This window comes from Mytilus galloprovincialis, chromosome 3, assembly GCF_965363235.1.
Source record: "Mytilus galloprovincialis chromosome 3, xbMytGall1.hap1.1, whole genome shotgun sequence".
Taxonomy (NCBI): Eukaryota; Metazoa; Mollusca; class Bivalvia; order Mytilida; family Mytilidae; genus Mytilus; species Mytilus galloprovincialis.
The window spans coordinates 911,707-924,929 of NC_134840.1; the positions used below are offsets into that span (position 1 = coordinate 911,707).

A 13,223-nucleotide genomic window follows, 5' to 3' on the forward strand; every position below is an offset into this window, starting at 1 on the left:
AGAATCTAAAGCAATGTTACAGAAATATTTAATTCAATTATTAATTCATGAAATCTGCAATACAAAATATCATGCGAGCATAAAAGAATCCATAAATATCCTCAACAATTAATCACTTATACTATTTTTTATCTGTAAGATAAACTTGAGCAGTATATATTGGTCTCTTTATGTGTGTGATGTATATCCTTTTTTATACTCAGGACAATTTATAGCTTGAAAATGACTTACTGTGTTAAAGACTGTTTATTGCCCACTAGATGTCTTTTGAGCTGTCTCATTGATGTTTACCCCTTATCTATTATTTATATTGAAAGCTGATATACATTCATCATGAAAGTTGAAGGAATAAAGGACTACCTTTTGAAGTTTAAAACAAGTTAAATCAAGCACTAAGTAAAACTGGTACCTTGCTCTTTAACCCAAGCTTTCACTTTCTCTTTGTTGCATGGGCTGGTTATCAGCACAGGTTTAGGACTAAAGGCATCCTGAAATAAAACAATAGAAAGCAAATAATAAATAAAAGAAATCATTTCCAAATGGTAAACATTGAATTGATGCCATAGAGAAATGAAAATTGTCCAATATAACAATGGACTTTTTAAAATCAAATCATGCATGTTTCAGATTACAAATCAGACATATGCATTTAACAGGATCAAAGATTTATTTATTTATCATGCTTGGAAATGTTTTTTTAAGGCAAATATTGGCTTCAGAATAATCAGAAGCAGAAGTTTGTTGTTGCAAATGTGATGAAAGACAGCAGGACCCATAGTACGTCGCTGGGCTTCTAAAATGTCGTAAATTACAAATTTTTCAATAAAAAAAATTCTCACAAACAGGCTTTGAAATTTTTGGCAAAATGCATGCTTCCAAAATGTTGTATGTGAACTTGAACATTTTTGTAAATAGCAGTGAAATAAAAACTTTGACATTTCTGGATTATCCAAGAACTTAAACTATTTTCACAGAAATAAAGAAATGTACAATTATTTTTTTCCCAAAGCCATTCTACAACGATTTTTAAGTTTTCATACAACATTTTGGAAGCAAACTTTACAAACAACTGACATTGGCAATTTTGTAATATGTCTTATTTCACACATTTTGATTGGTCTAACTGTATTCTATTTTGTAATACCAAAGATTTCCTGCCGCCCAGACCATTGGTGTCAAAAAGTATTTTTAGCCAAAAAAGTCATATACGACATTTTAGAAGCCCAGCGACGAGTAGTTCTTTCCTATTGTTTACCAATGGTTCCTAGAACATGGTTTTATTGCATATTTGTTTATAAAGTAAAACCTTTGGGCAGCATAGGTTCTCATAGTAAATGATATATGACTTACACTTCTGGTAAGACTGGTCAAAAGTCTCGGCTGACCAACCTTTGATAAGCCAGATTTAGGTGGCTCTGATGAAGAAGAAAACTTTCCCCATGTTCGTGGATTCAAACTACTTGGTAAGAAAGACATCTTTGAACTTGATTTCCCTTCCTTCCCTGCAAAATAATATAAATATAGAAATTCTTAACAAAATTCAATTAAATGTACAGTTAACACAATGGTGTTGATTTAAAGCTTTAGTCTTTCCTCCAACATTCATAAGTTTCACATTATTTAGAAAATGTATAGAAATGCTTAACAAAATAGATTTTAATTCAATTAAATGTAGTTTGATTTAAAGCTTTAGCTTTTCCTCCCTACATTCATAAGTTTCACATTATTTAGAAAATGTATAGAAATGCTAAACAAAAAAGATCTTAAGGTGATACCTAACACTACAGGGAGATAACTCTGTAAAATCAGCTAAACGTTTTAATTACGTTGTGTTGTTGCAGGAATATTAAGCTTCTCAATGATCAAAATTAGTGTTTGTCAAGCTGCTATAACCAGTGTAATTTTTCTGATAAAATGGTTGGTTCAAATTTTTGAAATTTTTATATATTTTTAGGGTTAAAGTAAATACTTTGTCAAAATTTTATGAAAATTAAACGAGCCAAATTAATTTTAGTCAAGGTGTTGGGTACCACCTTAATTCAATTAAACATACAACACAATGGTGTTTATTTAAAGCTTTGGCCTTTCCTCCAACATTCATAAGTTTCACATTATTTAGAAAATGTATAGAAATGCTAAACAAAATAGATCTTACATTATCACTGAACTAGTATATATTTGTTTAGGGGCCAGCTGATGGGCCCCTCCGGGTGCGGGAATTTCTCTCTACATTGAACACCTGTTGGTGACCTTCTGCTGTTATTTTTTCTATGGTCGGGTTGTTGTCTCTTTGACACATTCCCCATTTCCATTCTCAATTTTACTTAATTCAATTAAATGTACAGTTAACACAATTTTACCTGCAGACTTTGCCCTATTAGAACTTGTTTCCCTCGACAGGAGATCCTTTTGTTGGGGTATATTTATTTTTACATGCAAATTTTGCTCTATTAGAACTTGTTTCCCATGGCAGGAGATCCTTTTGGCGGGCCGGGGTATATTTAATTTTACCTGCAGACTTTGCCCTATTAGAACTTCTGTTTCCCACGGCAGGAGATCCTTTCGTTGGGGTATATCTATTTTACCTGCAGACTTTGCCCTATTAGAACTTCTGTTTCCCATGGCAGGAGATCCTTTCGTTGGGGTATATCTATTTTACCTGCAGACTTTGCCCTATTAAAACTTCTGTTTCCCATGGCAGGAGATCCTTTCGTTGGGATATATCTATTTTTACCTGCAGACTTTGCCCTATTAGAACTTCTGTTTCCCACGGAAGGAGATCCTTTCGTTGGGGTATCTGTAGGAGATTCATCTGTATTTTTACATTTTCGACCCAGTGATCTTTTTGGTGGTTTCTTCCTTTTCAACACATCACTTAGTCTCCTGGAAATGTAAATATTTCAATTTTCATGATTATCATATTTATTACAGATACTGAATATGACATATTTGTTGGAAAGGGTCATACTGGTAACTTTTACATAGAAAAATGAACAGTAAAACCAGCTCTGAAAATCAAGGAACAGCTTTACTGAATAAACCAATGAGAATCAAGGAACAGCTTTACTGAATAAACCAATGAGAATCAAGGAACAGCTTTACTGAATAAACCGATGAGAATCAAGGAACAGCTTTACTGAATAAACCGATGAGAATCAAGGAACAGCTTTACCGAATAAACCGATGAGAATCAAGGAACAGCTTTACTGAATAAACCAATGAGAATCAAGGAACAGCTTTACTGAATAAACCAATGAGAAACCAATGAGAATCAAGGAACAGCTTTACTGAATAAACCAATGAGAATCAAGGAACAGCTTTACTGAATAAACCGATGAGAATCAAGGAACAGCTTTACTGAATAAACCAATGAGAATCAAGGAACACCTTTACCGAATAAACCGATGAGAATCAAGGAACAGCTTTACTGAATAAACCGATGAGAATCAAGGAACAGCTTTACTGAATAAACCAATGAGAATCAAGGAACACCTTTACTGAATAAACTGATGAGAATCTTTTCAGCTTTGATCAACTTGTTGATGTGTACAAATCAGAAAATCCATTAGCTCTCAATTTTTTCTTTACAAGATTTGAGAAAAAATATGTTTCTCCACAAAGAATATGTTGATGCAGCATTTGCAGTCATATGCTTTACCTACGTTTTTTCATTTTACTTACATTTGAGAAAAAAATGTAAATCTCTGACGTAGAAGATGCTAACATAAAATTTCATTAGATATATAAGAAGATGTGGTACGAGTGCCAATGAGAAAACTCTCCATCCAAGTCACAATTTGTTTAAGAAAAACCATTTTAGGTCTCAGTGTCATTATTTTTATAATGTAACATACATTGAAGAAGAGCTGTGTTACTCTAGCTGACACAGAACTAATGTTACATTTAATTGTCTTATTTTTATAATGTTACATACATTGAGCTGTGTTCCTCTAGCTGACACAGAACTAATGTAACATTTAATTGTCTTATTTTTATCATTTTACTTATAATTTTCACTGTGATCCTCTGACGTAAAAGATGCTAACTTAACATTTAATTGTCTTTATGTTTACTTATAATTTTACTTACATTTGAGAAGAGCTGTGTTCCTCTGACGTTGAAGCCACAACGTTTGATGCTCCGTCTAATTTTTTATCAATACTTTCTGATGATGTACTGCTGCTTGTGATACTTGCTGAGGAACTCGACACAGATGCTGGTGGGGGGATGGATGTTGATGGTGAAGGTGATGCCTTGACAGGGGATGGGGCCTGGGGATCTATTTCTGTTAATTTCTTTATCTGATGCATAACTCCTTAAACAAATGTAAATGCCCGATTAAAAATCGATAAATCTTACAAGCTTCAATTACTTGGTCCTAACTTTCTCACTCAAGTGTTGTCTAATCTAGTAGTTAGAAATGTAAGACAGCTTTTAAAGACTGTATAATTTAATAATTTCCCCCCTTCTGTATTTGTTTAATTATCATATTGCACAATGGAGATTGTTTTCCCCCTTAAAAAACAATCAGCTTAATAATACTTTAGAGAATTTTATCCAAAAAAAATTTTGAAAAAAGAAAAACTAACCTTCTCTTCTAAAATATATGGAGAAAACATCTGGTAATTTTTGCATCAGTATTTCTGCCATCTGTACAGCAGCTACAACCACTTTTAAATCATTAGATGCCATCATGGCAGCAATGTGGCTGGACACAGGCTGTGTTTGTAAAATACTTCTCAACAGGTCTGCTCCAGCATAGAATATCATTCGTAATAATGTCTGTAGGCACTTGTGTCGTACTGTAGGACCAGCCTAAAGGAAGTAAGCATAGAATATCATTCGTAATAATGTCTGTAGGCACTTGTGTCGTACTGTAGGACCAGCCTAAAGGAAGTAAGCATAGAATATCATTCGTAATAATGTCTGTAGGCACTTGTGTCGTACTGTCGGACCAGCCTAAAGGAAGTAAGCATAGAATATCATTCGTAATAATGTCTGTAGGCACTTGTGTCGTACTGTAGGACCAGCCTAAAGGAAGTAAGCATAGAATATCATTCGTAATAATGTCTGTAGGCACTGGTGTCATACTGTCGGACCAGCCTAAAGGAAGCAAGCATAGAATATCATTCGTAATAATGTCTGTAAGCACTTGTGTCGTACTGTAGGATCAGCCTAAAGGAAGTAAGCATATATCATTCGTAATAATGTCTGTAGGCACTTGTGTCGTACTGTAGGACCAGCCTAAAGGAAGTAATGTCAAAAATTGTGTACAAGATTCATAACAGTTGGTAAACTGAAGTTGTAGAACACGAATCATTCCATTTGTAAAGGTGCATAACTTAAGAATGGTAAAAGTGACACCATCAAAATTCAAACTTGATCTCTTTTCAAGATTACCTTAGCCGTATTTGGCACCACTTTTTGGAATTTTGGGTCCTCAATGCTCTTCAACTTTATACTTGTTTGGCTTTATAACTATTTTGATCTGAGCGTCACTGATGAGTCTTATGTAGATGAAACACGCGTCTGGCGTACTAAATTATAATCCTGGTACCTTTGATAACTATTCAAGGTAATAACACTGTGTATAAGTTTCATAACATTTGATTAAGGCAAAATAGTCAGAGAACTGAAACCAATCTCAGGATAAACGGACAGAGGTACAGATGTAAAACTTAATTACCCTATCAGCAGTGGCATTAAAACAAAACAAAAGCAAAATTACCACAAGCAAATACCTGAAAACTAACAAATAATTATTTACAACTGATATCAAAAGAGTTGCAATTCATATCAATAATATCAATTTAGCAAAATAGATGCTATGGATCAATTCAAACTTTTAGAAAGTAAAAAGTATTTAAGGACTTACAGATGAACTATAGACTTCATACAAGACAGAGAAGAGAGTTTGTATGAAAGCTGAGGCTAACTCCATGTCCTCCTTTAGAATTTCTGCTCTAGAATCACATCTATCTACCAATGGATCTGCGGTTGTAGTGGAGGATGGTGGTGTTGTGGTATTGGTGGAGGACCCTGTAATAATAAATATAAATTGTTAGAATTTTAGAATTTCTGCTCTAGAATCCAATCTATCTACCAGTGGATCTGTGGTTTGGGATGACCCTGTAAAATCACAGACCTTTTTTATCAAAACAAAATCTTCAAGAATGACAAAACTAGTTTAGAGCCTGTGTCGCTCACCTTGGTCTATGTGCATATCATAAACTAAGGACACAGATAGATTCATGACAAAATTATGTTTTGGTGATGGTGATGTGTTTGTAGATCTTAGTTAACTGAACATTCTTGCTGCTTACAATTATCTCTATCTATAATTATTTATGAATTTACAAAATTTTTGAAAATGTTAAAAATTGACCATAAAGAGCAATAACTCTTTAAAGGGTCAATTGACCATTTTGATCATGTTGACTTATTTGTAGGTCTTACTTTGGTGTACATTATTGCTGTTTACAGTTTATCTCTATCTATAAGATAACAACCAAAAGCTGCAAAATCTTCTTAAAATCAATATACCTAATATCAAATCAAGCATGAAGAAATAAAGGTGTGCGAAACTGATTTGCTGGACTGATAGATGGACAGGCAGACAGACAGGCGGAGTGAGCTGATGTCCCACCGACTGCGTCGCAAGTGGCTAATAAGTTTAAAACCAAAGATGAATGATATCCAATACATAAGAGTTAACAACAAATACCAAGGATTTTATAACATTTTCAAATATAGCCAAAAAAGTAGTGTTTTGAAGCAGTTTAAAAAACACTAAAATTGTCACTTTTATGTAGTATTTTGAAGCAGGTTTACAGACATTTTATAGCAAGTTTAGAGATGTAAAACATCTCACTTTTATGAGTCATTCAGGGTTTTCATTAGTTTGAACTTGAAAACAATTTGCATTAAAACATTTTTTCTGATTAATATTTTCAAAGCAGACTACTTTTTTCATTCTGTAAAATCAACATATTTTTTTCATGCATTCACTGAATGAATTTTATAAGACTAAGTAGAAGACAAGCTTATTTTTCATCACACTGCCTGGACTGGTTTTAATTTCTAACCTGTAGGCTGTGGGACACCAAATGAATTAAGTTTCCTCTGTACAGGTCGTGCTGTCCCTGTGTCTTCATTAATCTGTTGCAAGGAGTTAAAGTCTATTGTATATGACCTGCCCATAGTAGATAAACTGACCTCATCCTCTCCAGCTTGATAGGCTGCCTGTAATAAGATTAAATATAACACTATCATGCCTTTAATAAGATTAAATATAACACTATCATGCCTGTAATAAGATTAAATATAACACTATCATGCCTGTAATAAGATTAAATATGAAACTATCATGCCTTTAATAAGATTAAATATGAAACTATCATGCCTTTAATAAGATTAAATATAACACTATCATGCCTTTAATAAGATTAAATATGACACTATCATGCCTGTAATAAGATTAAATATAACACTATCATGCCTGTAATAAGATTAAATATAACACTATCATGCCTGTAATGAGATTAAATATGAAACTATCATGCCTTTAATGAGATTAAATATGAAACTATCATGCCTGTTATAAGATTAAATATAACACTATCATGCCTGTAATGAGATTAAATATAACACTATCATGCCTTTAATGAGATTAAATATAACACTATCATGCCTGTTATAAGATTAAATATAACACTATCATGCCTGTAATGAGATTAAATATGAAACTATCATGCCTTTAATAAGATTAAATATAACACTATCATGCCTGTAATAAGATTAAATATAACACTATCATGCCTTTAATAAGATTAAATATGAAACTATCATGCCTTTAATAAGATTAAATATAACACTATCATGCCTGTAATGAGATTAAATATGAAACTATCATGCCTTTAATAAGATTAAATATAACACTATCATGCCTTTAATAAGATTAAATATGACACTATCATGCCTTTAATAAGATTAAATATAACACTATCATGCCTTTAATAAGATTAAATATGACACTATCATGCCTTTAATAAGATTAAATATAACACTATCATGCCTGTAATGAGATTAAATATGAAACTATCATGCCTTTAATAAGATTAAATATAACACTATCATGCCTTTAATAAGATTAAATATGAAACTATCATGCCTTTAATAAGATTAAATATAACACTATCATGCCTGTAATGAGATTAAATATGAAACTATCATGCCTTTAATAAGATTAAATATAACACTATCATGCCTTTAATAAGATTAAATATGAAACTATCATGCCTTTAATAAGATTAAATATAACACTATCATGCCTGTAATGAGATTAAATATGAAACTATCATGCCTTTAATAAGATTAAATATAACACTATCATGCCTTTAATAAGATTAAATATAACACTATCATGCCTTTAATAAGATTAAATATAACACTATCATGCCTGTAATAAGATTAAATATGACACTGCCAAGTATTACATAAAATATTTTCTACAAACTATCAAACATTCATACTCAAATGGGAACTTATTTAACATTCTAAAGATTATCGAACTTTTTACCTTTACACTATCCAATCTATTGCTGAATATATAAATGAGGCCACAATGAGGAGTACTTAATATTTGAGATTTATCACCAAATTTGCAACAAGACAAGTGCCAGAAGTGGGGAAGATTCTGTCTACCCTTTCCATTACCTGAGTTCACCCCTGTGTTTGGTGAGTTTAGTGTTGTTTACACAGTTACACTTAAATATTCTGTGTAATATTTTATGGTGTCTTTTCAGTTTTGATTTTGTTGTCAGTTTCTCTTTGACTTCGACTTTTGAATGTGCCCTTCTTGATTTACCACCCTTTTTTCCACCTGACTACTGTACGTTATTTACCTCTACAATTTTACTATCTATTGCTGTATAATGATGCCAGATACTCCTATCATCCCTCCATTGCCACATAACTGCATCAGTTTGAGTGAACGATCCTTTACGTAACATTTGATCAATGGAAAATATACCATCAGTTGGTAACTTGGGCATAAGTTCCCTGAAAAAAAATAATCACATCTTTAAGTTAAAATAATTCTATGCTTTTATGGTTTATCTATAACAAAGGCATATTTGTCATTTATATAGATACATTTTTATGTAAAAAAAATGTATGCTTTTATTGTTTATCTATAAAAATTGCATACTAGTCGTTTATAGATATAAAAAGATGTGGTTTGAGTGCCAGTGAGACAAATCTCTCATCTAAGTCACAATTAGTAAAAGTAAAACCATTATAGCATTAGGTTAAAGAACTGAACACAGAGCCTTTGTTCACACCCAGCCAAACAGCACACTACAAAGGGCCCCAAAACTGACATAAAACTGACTGAAACCAAAATATATATCATTATGTATTAAAACCAAGCAAGGATGAGAATTTCCTTGTATCAAAAAGTTATGTTATTCTTTTTCTGAAACATTCTAGTCGCCGATCTTTGAAGAAAATTAGGAAACATGTTTGTATTTCAGGATGCTTTTGTTTAATTAATGATACTCCCTTTGTCAAAGTTATATATCAGCAATAACCTCTTTGTAAAAACAATAACCAATTCAAGTGATAATTCCTTTAGAACTTGACCTCTGCCAAATATCAACTAATCAGAGGTCAGGGAAATACACAATCACACATCTGTGCATTCACAATCACACAGAAATTTATTACATGAGAAAGCTGTTGGATATGTTTAAACCAAGCAAACAATTCATTATACTGCTGTCAATATTCTTTTAGCCATGATAATACTCTTAAATCTATTATTTTCAAGACAACATTTTGTATGCAAACTGAAGCTTCCATTACTTTGAATAAGATTAGATACATATGTGTCAGTGATAAGGTACAATGATGGGTGATCAGTAAGAAAGGTTAAACCTCATTGGCATAATAAATGAAACCTGAATAATTCAGTCGCTATACTCTACTGCTTATCAATTGTGACATCTTGAGTATGAATGAAAAGTGATTTAATCAGCTGAATGCATTGATATCTTATTAAACAGTAACTTACCCAATAAGACAGACAATCTCATACAGCTCCTGTGGTGTCCTGGACACTAACTGAAATTATATCAAATTCATATACAGTTATTATCAACATTTTTGATATTCATTCTTTTTCAGCTTTAAAGAGAAAATCAGTATGACTTTTAAAATATAATATAATAAACAGCTGCGCCATGAGCGCATGATACGCCCGACGTCTTATGTGGAAGTCTTATGCAATAATCATAAATAGTTTCTGAGAAAGTTTTAAGCAATAACCATATATTGTTTTAGAGACACAGCGGAACATGTGAAACCCCCCACCCTGTTTTTTTTTTACAAAAAACTAAATATTACCAAAATAAAATTTTGAATCAAAACCAAAAAGTTACAGATCTTAAGATTAATATAACAAAGAAGTGTGTAAAGTTTTAAGCAATAATCATAAATTATTTTTAAGATACGGCACGACATGTAAAAAACCCTCCCCTGTTTTACAAAATACTCAATTACTCAAAAATGAAATTTTGAATCATCACCAAAAAGTATACAGATCTTTAGATTAATATAACAAAGAAGTGTGTAAAGTTTTAAGCAATAATCATAAATCATTTTTGAGATACGGCGCGACATGTAAAAAACCCTCCCCCTTTTTTACAAAATACTCAATAACTCAAAAATGAAATTTTGAATCATCACCAAAAAGTATACAGATATTAAGATTAATATAACTAAGAAGTGTGTAAAGTTTTAAGCAATAATCAAGAATCGTTTTTGAGATACGGTGCGACATGTGAAAAAAAACACACCCCTGTTTTAGTTACAAAGTGCCGTAACTCAAAAAGTTTAAATCTTATTTTCACCAAAAAGTATACAGATCATTTGACCATCATAAAAAACAACTATATTAAGTTTCATGAAATTTAGATAAGTCGTTCTCAAGTTACGGTGCGACATGTTTACGCCGGACAGACAGACAGACAGACGGACGGACGGACACCGGACATTTGTATACCATAATATGTCCCGTCAAAAATTTTGACGGGCGTATAAAAACCCTCCCCCTTTTTTACAAAATACTCAATAACTCAAAAATGAAATTTTGAATCATCACCAAAAAGTATACAGATATTGAGATTAATATAACTAAGAAGTGTTTAAAGTTTTAAGTCATAATCAAGAATCATTTTTGAGATACAGTGCGACATGTGAAAAAAACACACCCCTGTTTTAGTTATAAAGTGCCGTAACTCAAAAAGTTTAAATCTTATTTTCACCAAAAAGTATACAGATCATTTGACCATCATAAGAAACAACTATATTAAGTTTCATGAAATTTGGATAAGTCTTTCTCAAGTTACGGTGCGACATGCTTACGCCGGACAGACGGACGGACAGACACCGGATATTTGTATACCATAATACGTCCCGTCAAAATTTGACGGCCGTATAAAATTTTGACGGGTGTATAAAAATAAGGAGATGTGGTGTCTATCTGCCTGAGCTCAAATAAAGAGTATGAAAGCAATTATAGGCAATCTTTTTATAATGCAATATTTGATATTAATGAAATAAATACATTAAAAACAAGTTTTGTTCTCTTTCAACTTATTTAATGATGATTTTTGAGTAAAATTAGGGAATATGTGTGTTTTACCGATTTAATAATATTGCCAAATGATTTTGTTAAAGTCATATGAAACCTCAAATTAAAAAAAAATATGCATATGTTTTTTAAAACTAAATGGATAGTTTTCATTATACAACTTATGTACATATACTTTTTTCTGAGGAAAATTCTTTAATTTTTCAACATTTAGAAGAAGTTTACTTATTTTTAATTGCTTGCTTCCAGGAAGCAATTCGCCGACATATTTTCCGTATGCATAGTGACCTAAGCGTGACCCTCCTTGTAAAAATCCGGTGATAGCAATACGCATGAATCTGTTATTAAAATAAACAATTACCTGATTGTATATGTTAAACACATGCTAAATACCCATGATTTTTGTTGATTATTTACTTTAAGGTGACAATCGGTAAACTTCAGCTTCAAAACACGGCATTTAATGAGTAGCCATATTTGTTAAATCATAACAGACAGATAGAAAAAAAATTGACGATTATACGATATATTTGCGTAAAAAATGATAAAATCGTGCACAGAGGACTAAGTTCATGATATATACATGCATTGGTTCAAGAATTGGATGAACATTATTTTTCACCAGTCACTCGTTTCTTATGACTTTAAATTAATCAAAATTTCCCAATTTAGCATCTGGAAACCACTTTTGTGCAAAAATTTCAGGATATTTTTAAGTTCTGTGACCTTGACCATGGACATACTGAGTTCAAAATCAATAAGCTTCTTTCTCTCATTATACATGACCATATTGCCAAGTTTAGTTGCAATCCCATCATATGTAGTATTTGATTTAACAAGCATTTTATACAATTCATTATTACCTTGCTTCTGATTATTAAAAGTGTCTATTGATATTCAACAGACTTATTTTCAAACAAATTTCAAGTTACTTAATATGTCAAATATTCATCATAGCTAAAATACCCACCTCAACAACATTTTCAGTCTGTTCAGAAGTTCCCACCAAAAGATAGCACAAAGTATCAGCTATTTCTAAAAATAAATAATGTTTAAATTTATTGCAAGTGACACCAGAAATTAAAAAGATAATCAAAATAAATACATCAAAAAGACAACAAAGGTGGTTTAGCATATAAATAAAAGAAAACATATTGAATTATCACTGTTCTTTTTTCTTCTTTTTTTTTATTTCGATAGCCTTTTATAGAGTCAAATGGGTATACGTACTAGGAAATACTTCATAAAAAAAATGAATGGTTTTCGTTGTTTCTGGAGCTTTGCTTTAAATAAAATCTTTCTATTTTACTCTTTGTATGGACGGATAAACTATCTTGTCTATATTGTAAAAAAAAATACCTTTCAACCAATATAAACCAAAACAATTGACCCAAAATATATTTTTCAGATAAGAAAAAGTTGTAGTTGTTTATTCATATTGGCAAGTTTTGCCAGTTCGTGGATGCCAAACAAAATGATAGAATAAGACACATATTTAATAAAATCAGACAATTTATTCTTTTGATAAAGTGGCATACTTAGCCTTTTTCAACTGATTTTAATAGTTCTT

At 31.6% G+C, this 13,223-nt stretch overlaps 1 protein-coding gene across 1 annotated transcript in view; it reads right to left on the reverse strand.

Moving 5' to 3' along the window:
- The window catches only part of LOC143066896 (E3 ubiquitin-protein ligase TRIP12-like), an 82,879-nt gene that overhangs the window by 45,908 nt on the left and 23,748 nt on the right, over positions 1-13,223 (reverse strand). The window contains exons 13-22 of the mRNA XM_076239722.1: positions 12,624-12,688; positions 10,073-10,122; positions 8,904-9,060; positions 7,086-7,242; positions 5,876-6,039; positions 4,590-4,815; positions 4,090-4,315; positions 2,735-2,883; positions 1,351-1,502; positions 410-488 (exon numbers count right to left, since the gene is read on the reverse strand). Coding sequence (XP_076095837.1) covers positions 410-488; positions 1,351-1,502; positions 2,735-2,883; positions 4,090-4,315; positions 4,590-4,815; positions 5,876-6,039; positions 7,086-7,242; positions 8,904-9,060; positions 10,073-10,122; positions 12,624-12,688 — 1,425 coding nt within the window. The remainder of the gene's footprint in view (positions 1-409; positions 489-1,350; positions 1,503-2,734; positions 2,884-4,089; positions 4,316-4,589; positions 4,816-5,875; positions 6,040-7,085; positions 7,243-8,903; positions 9,061-10,072; positions 10,123-12,623; positions 12,689-13,223) is intronic.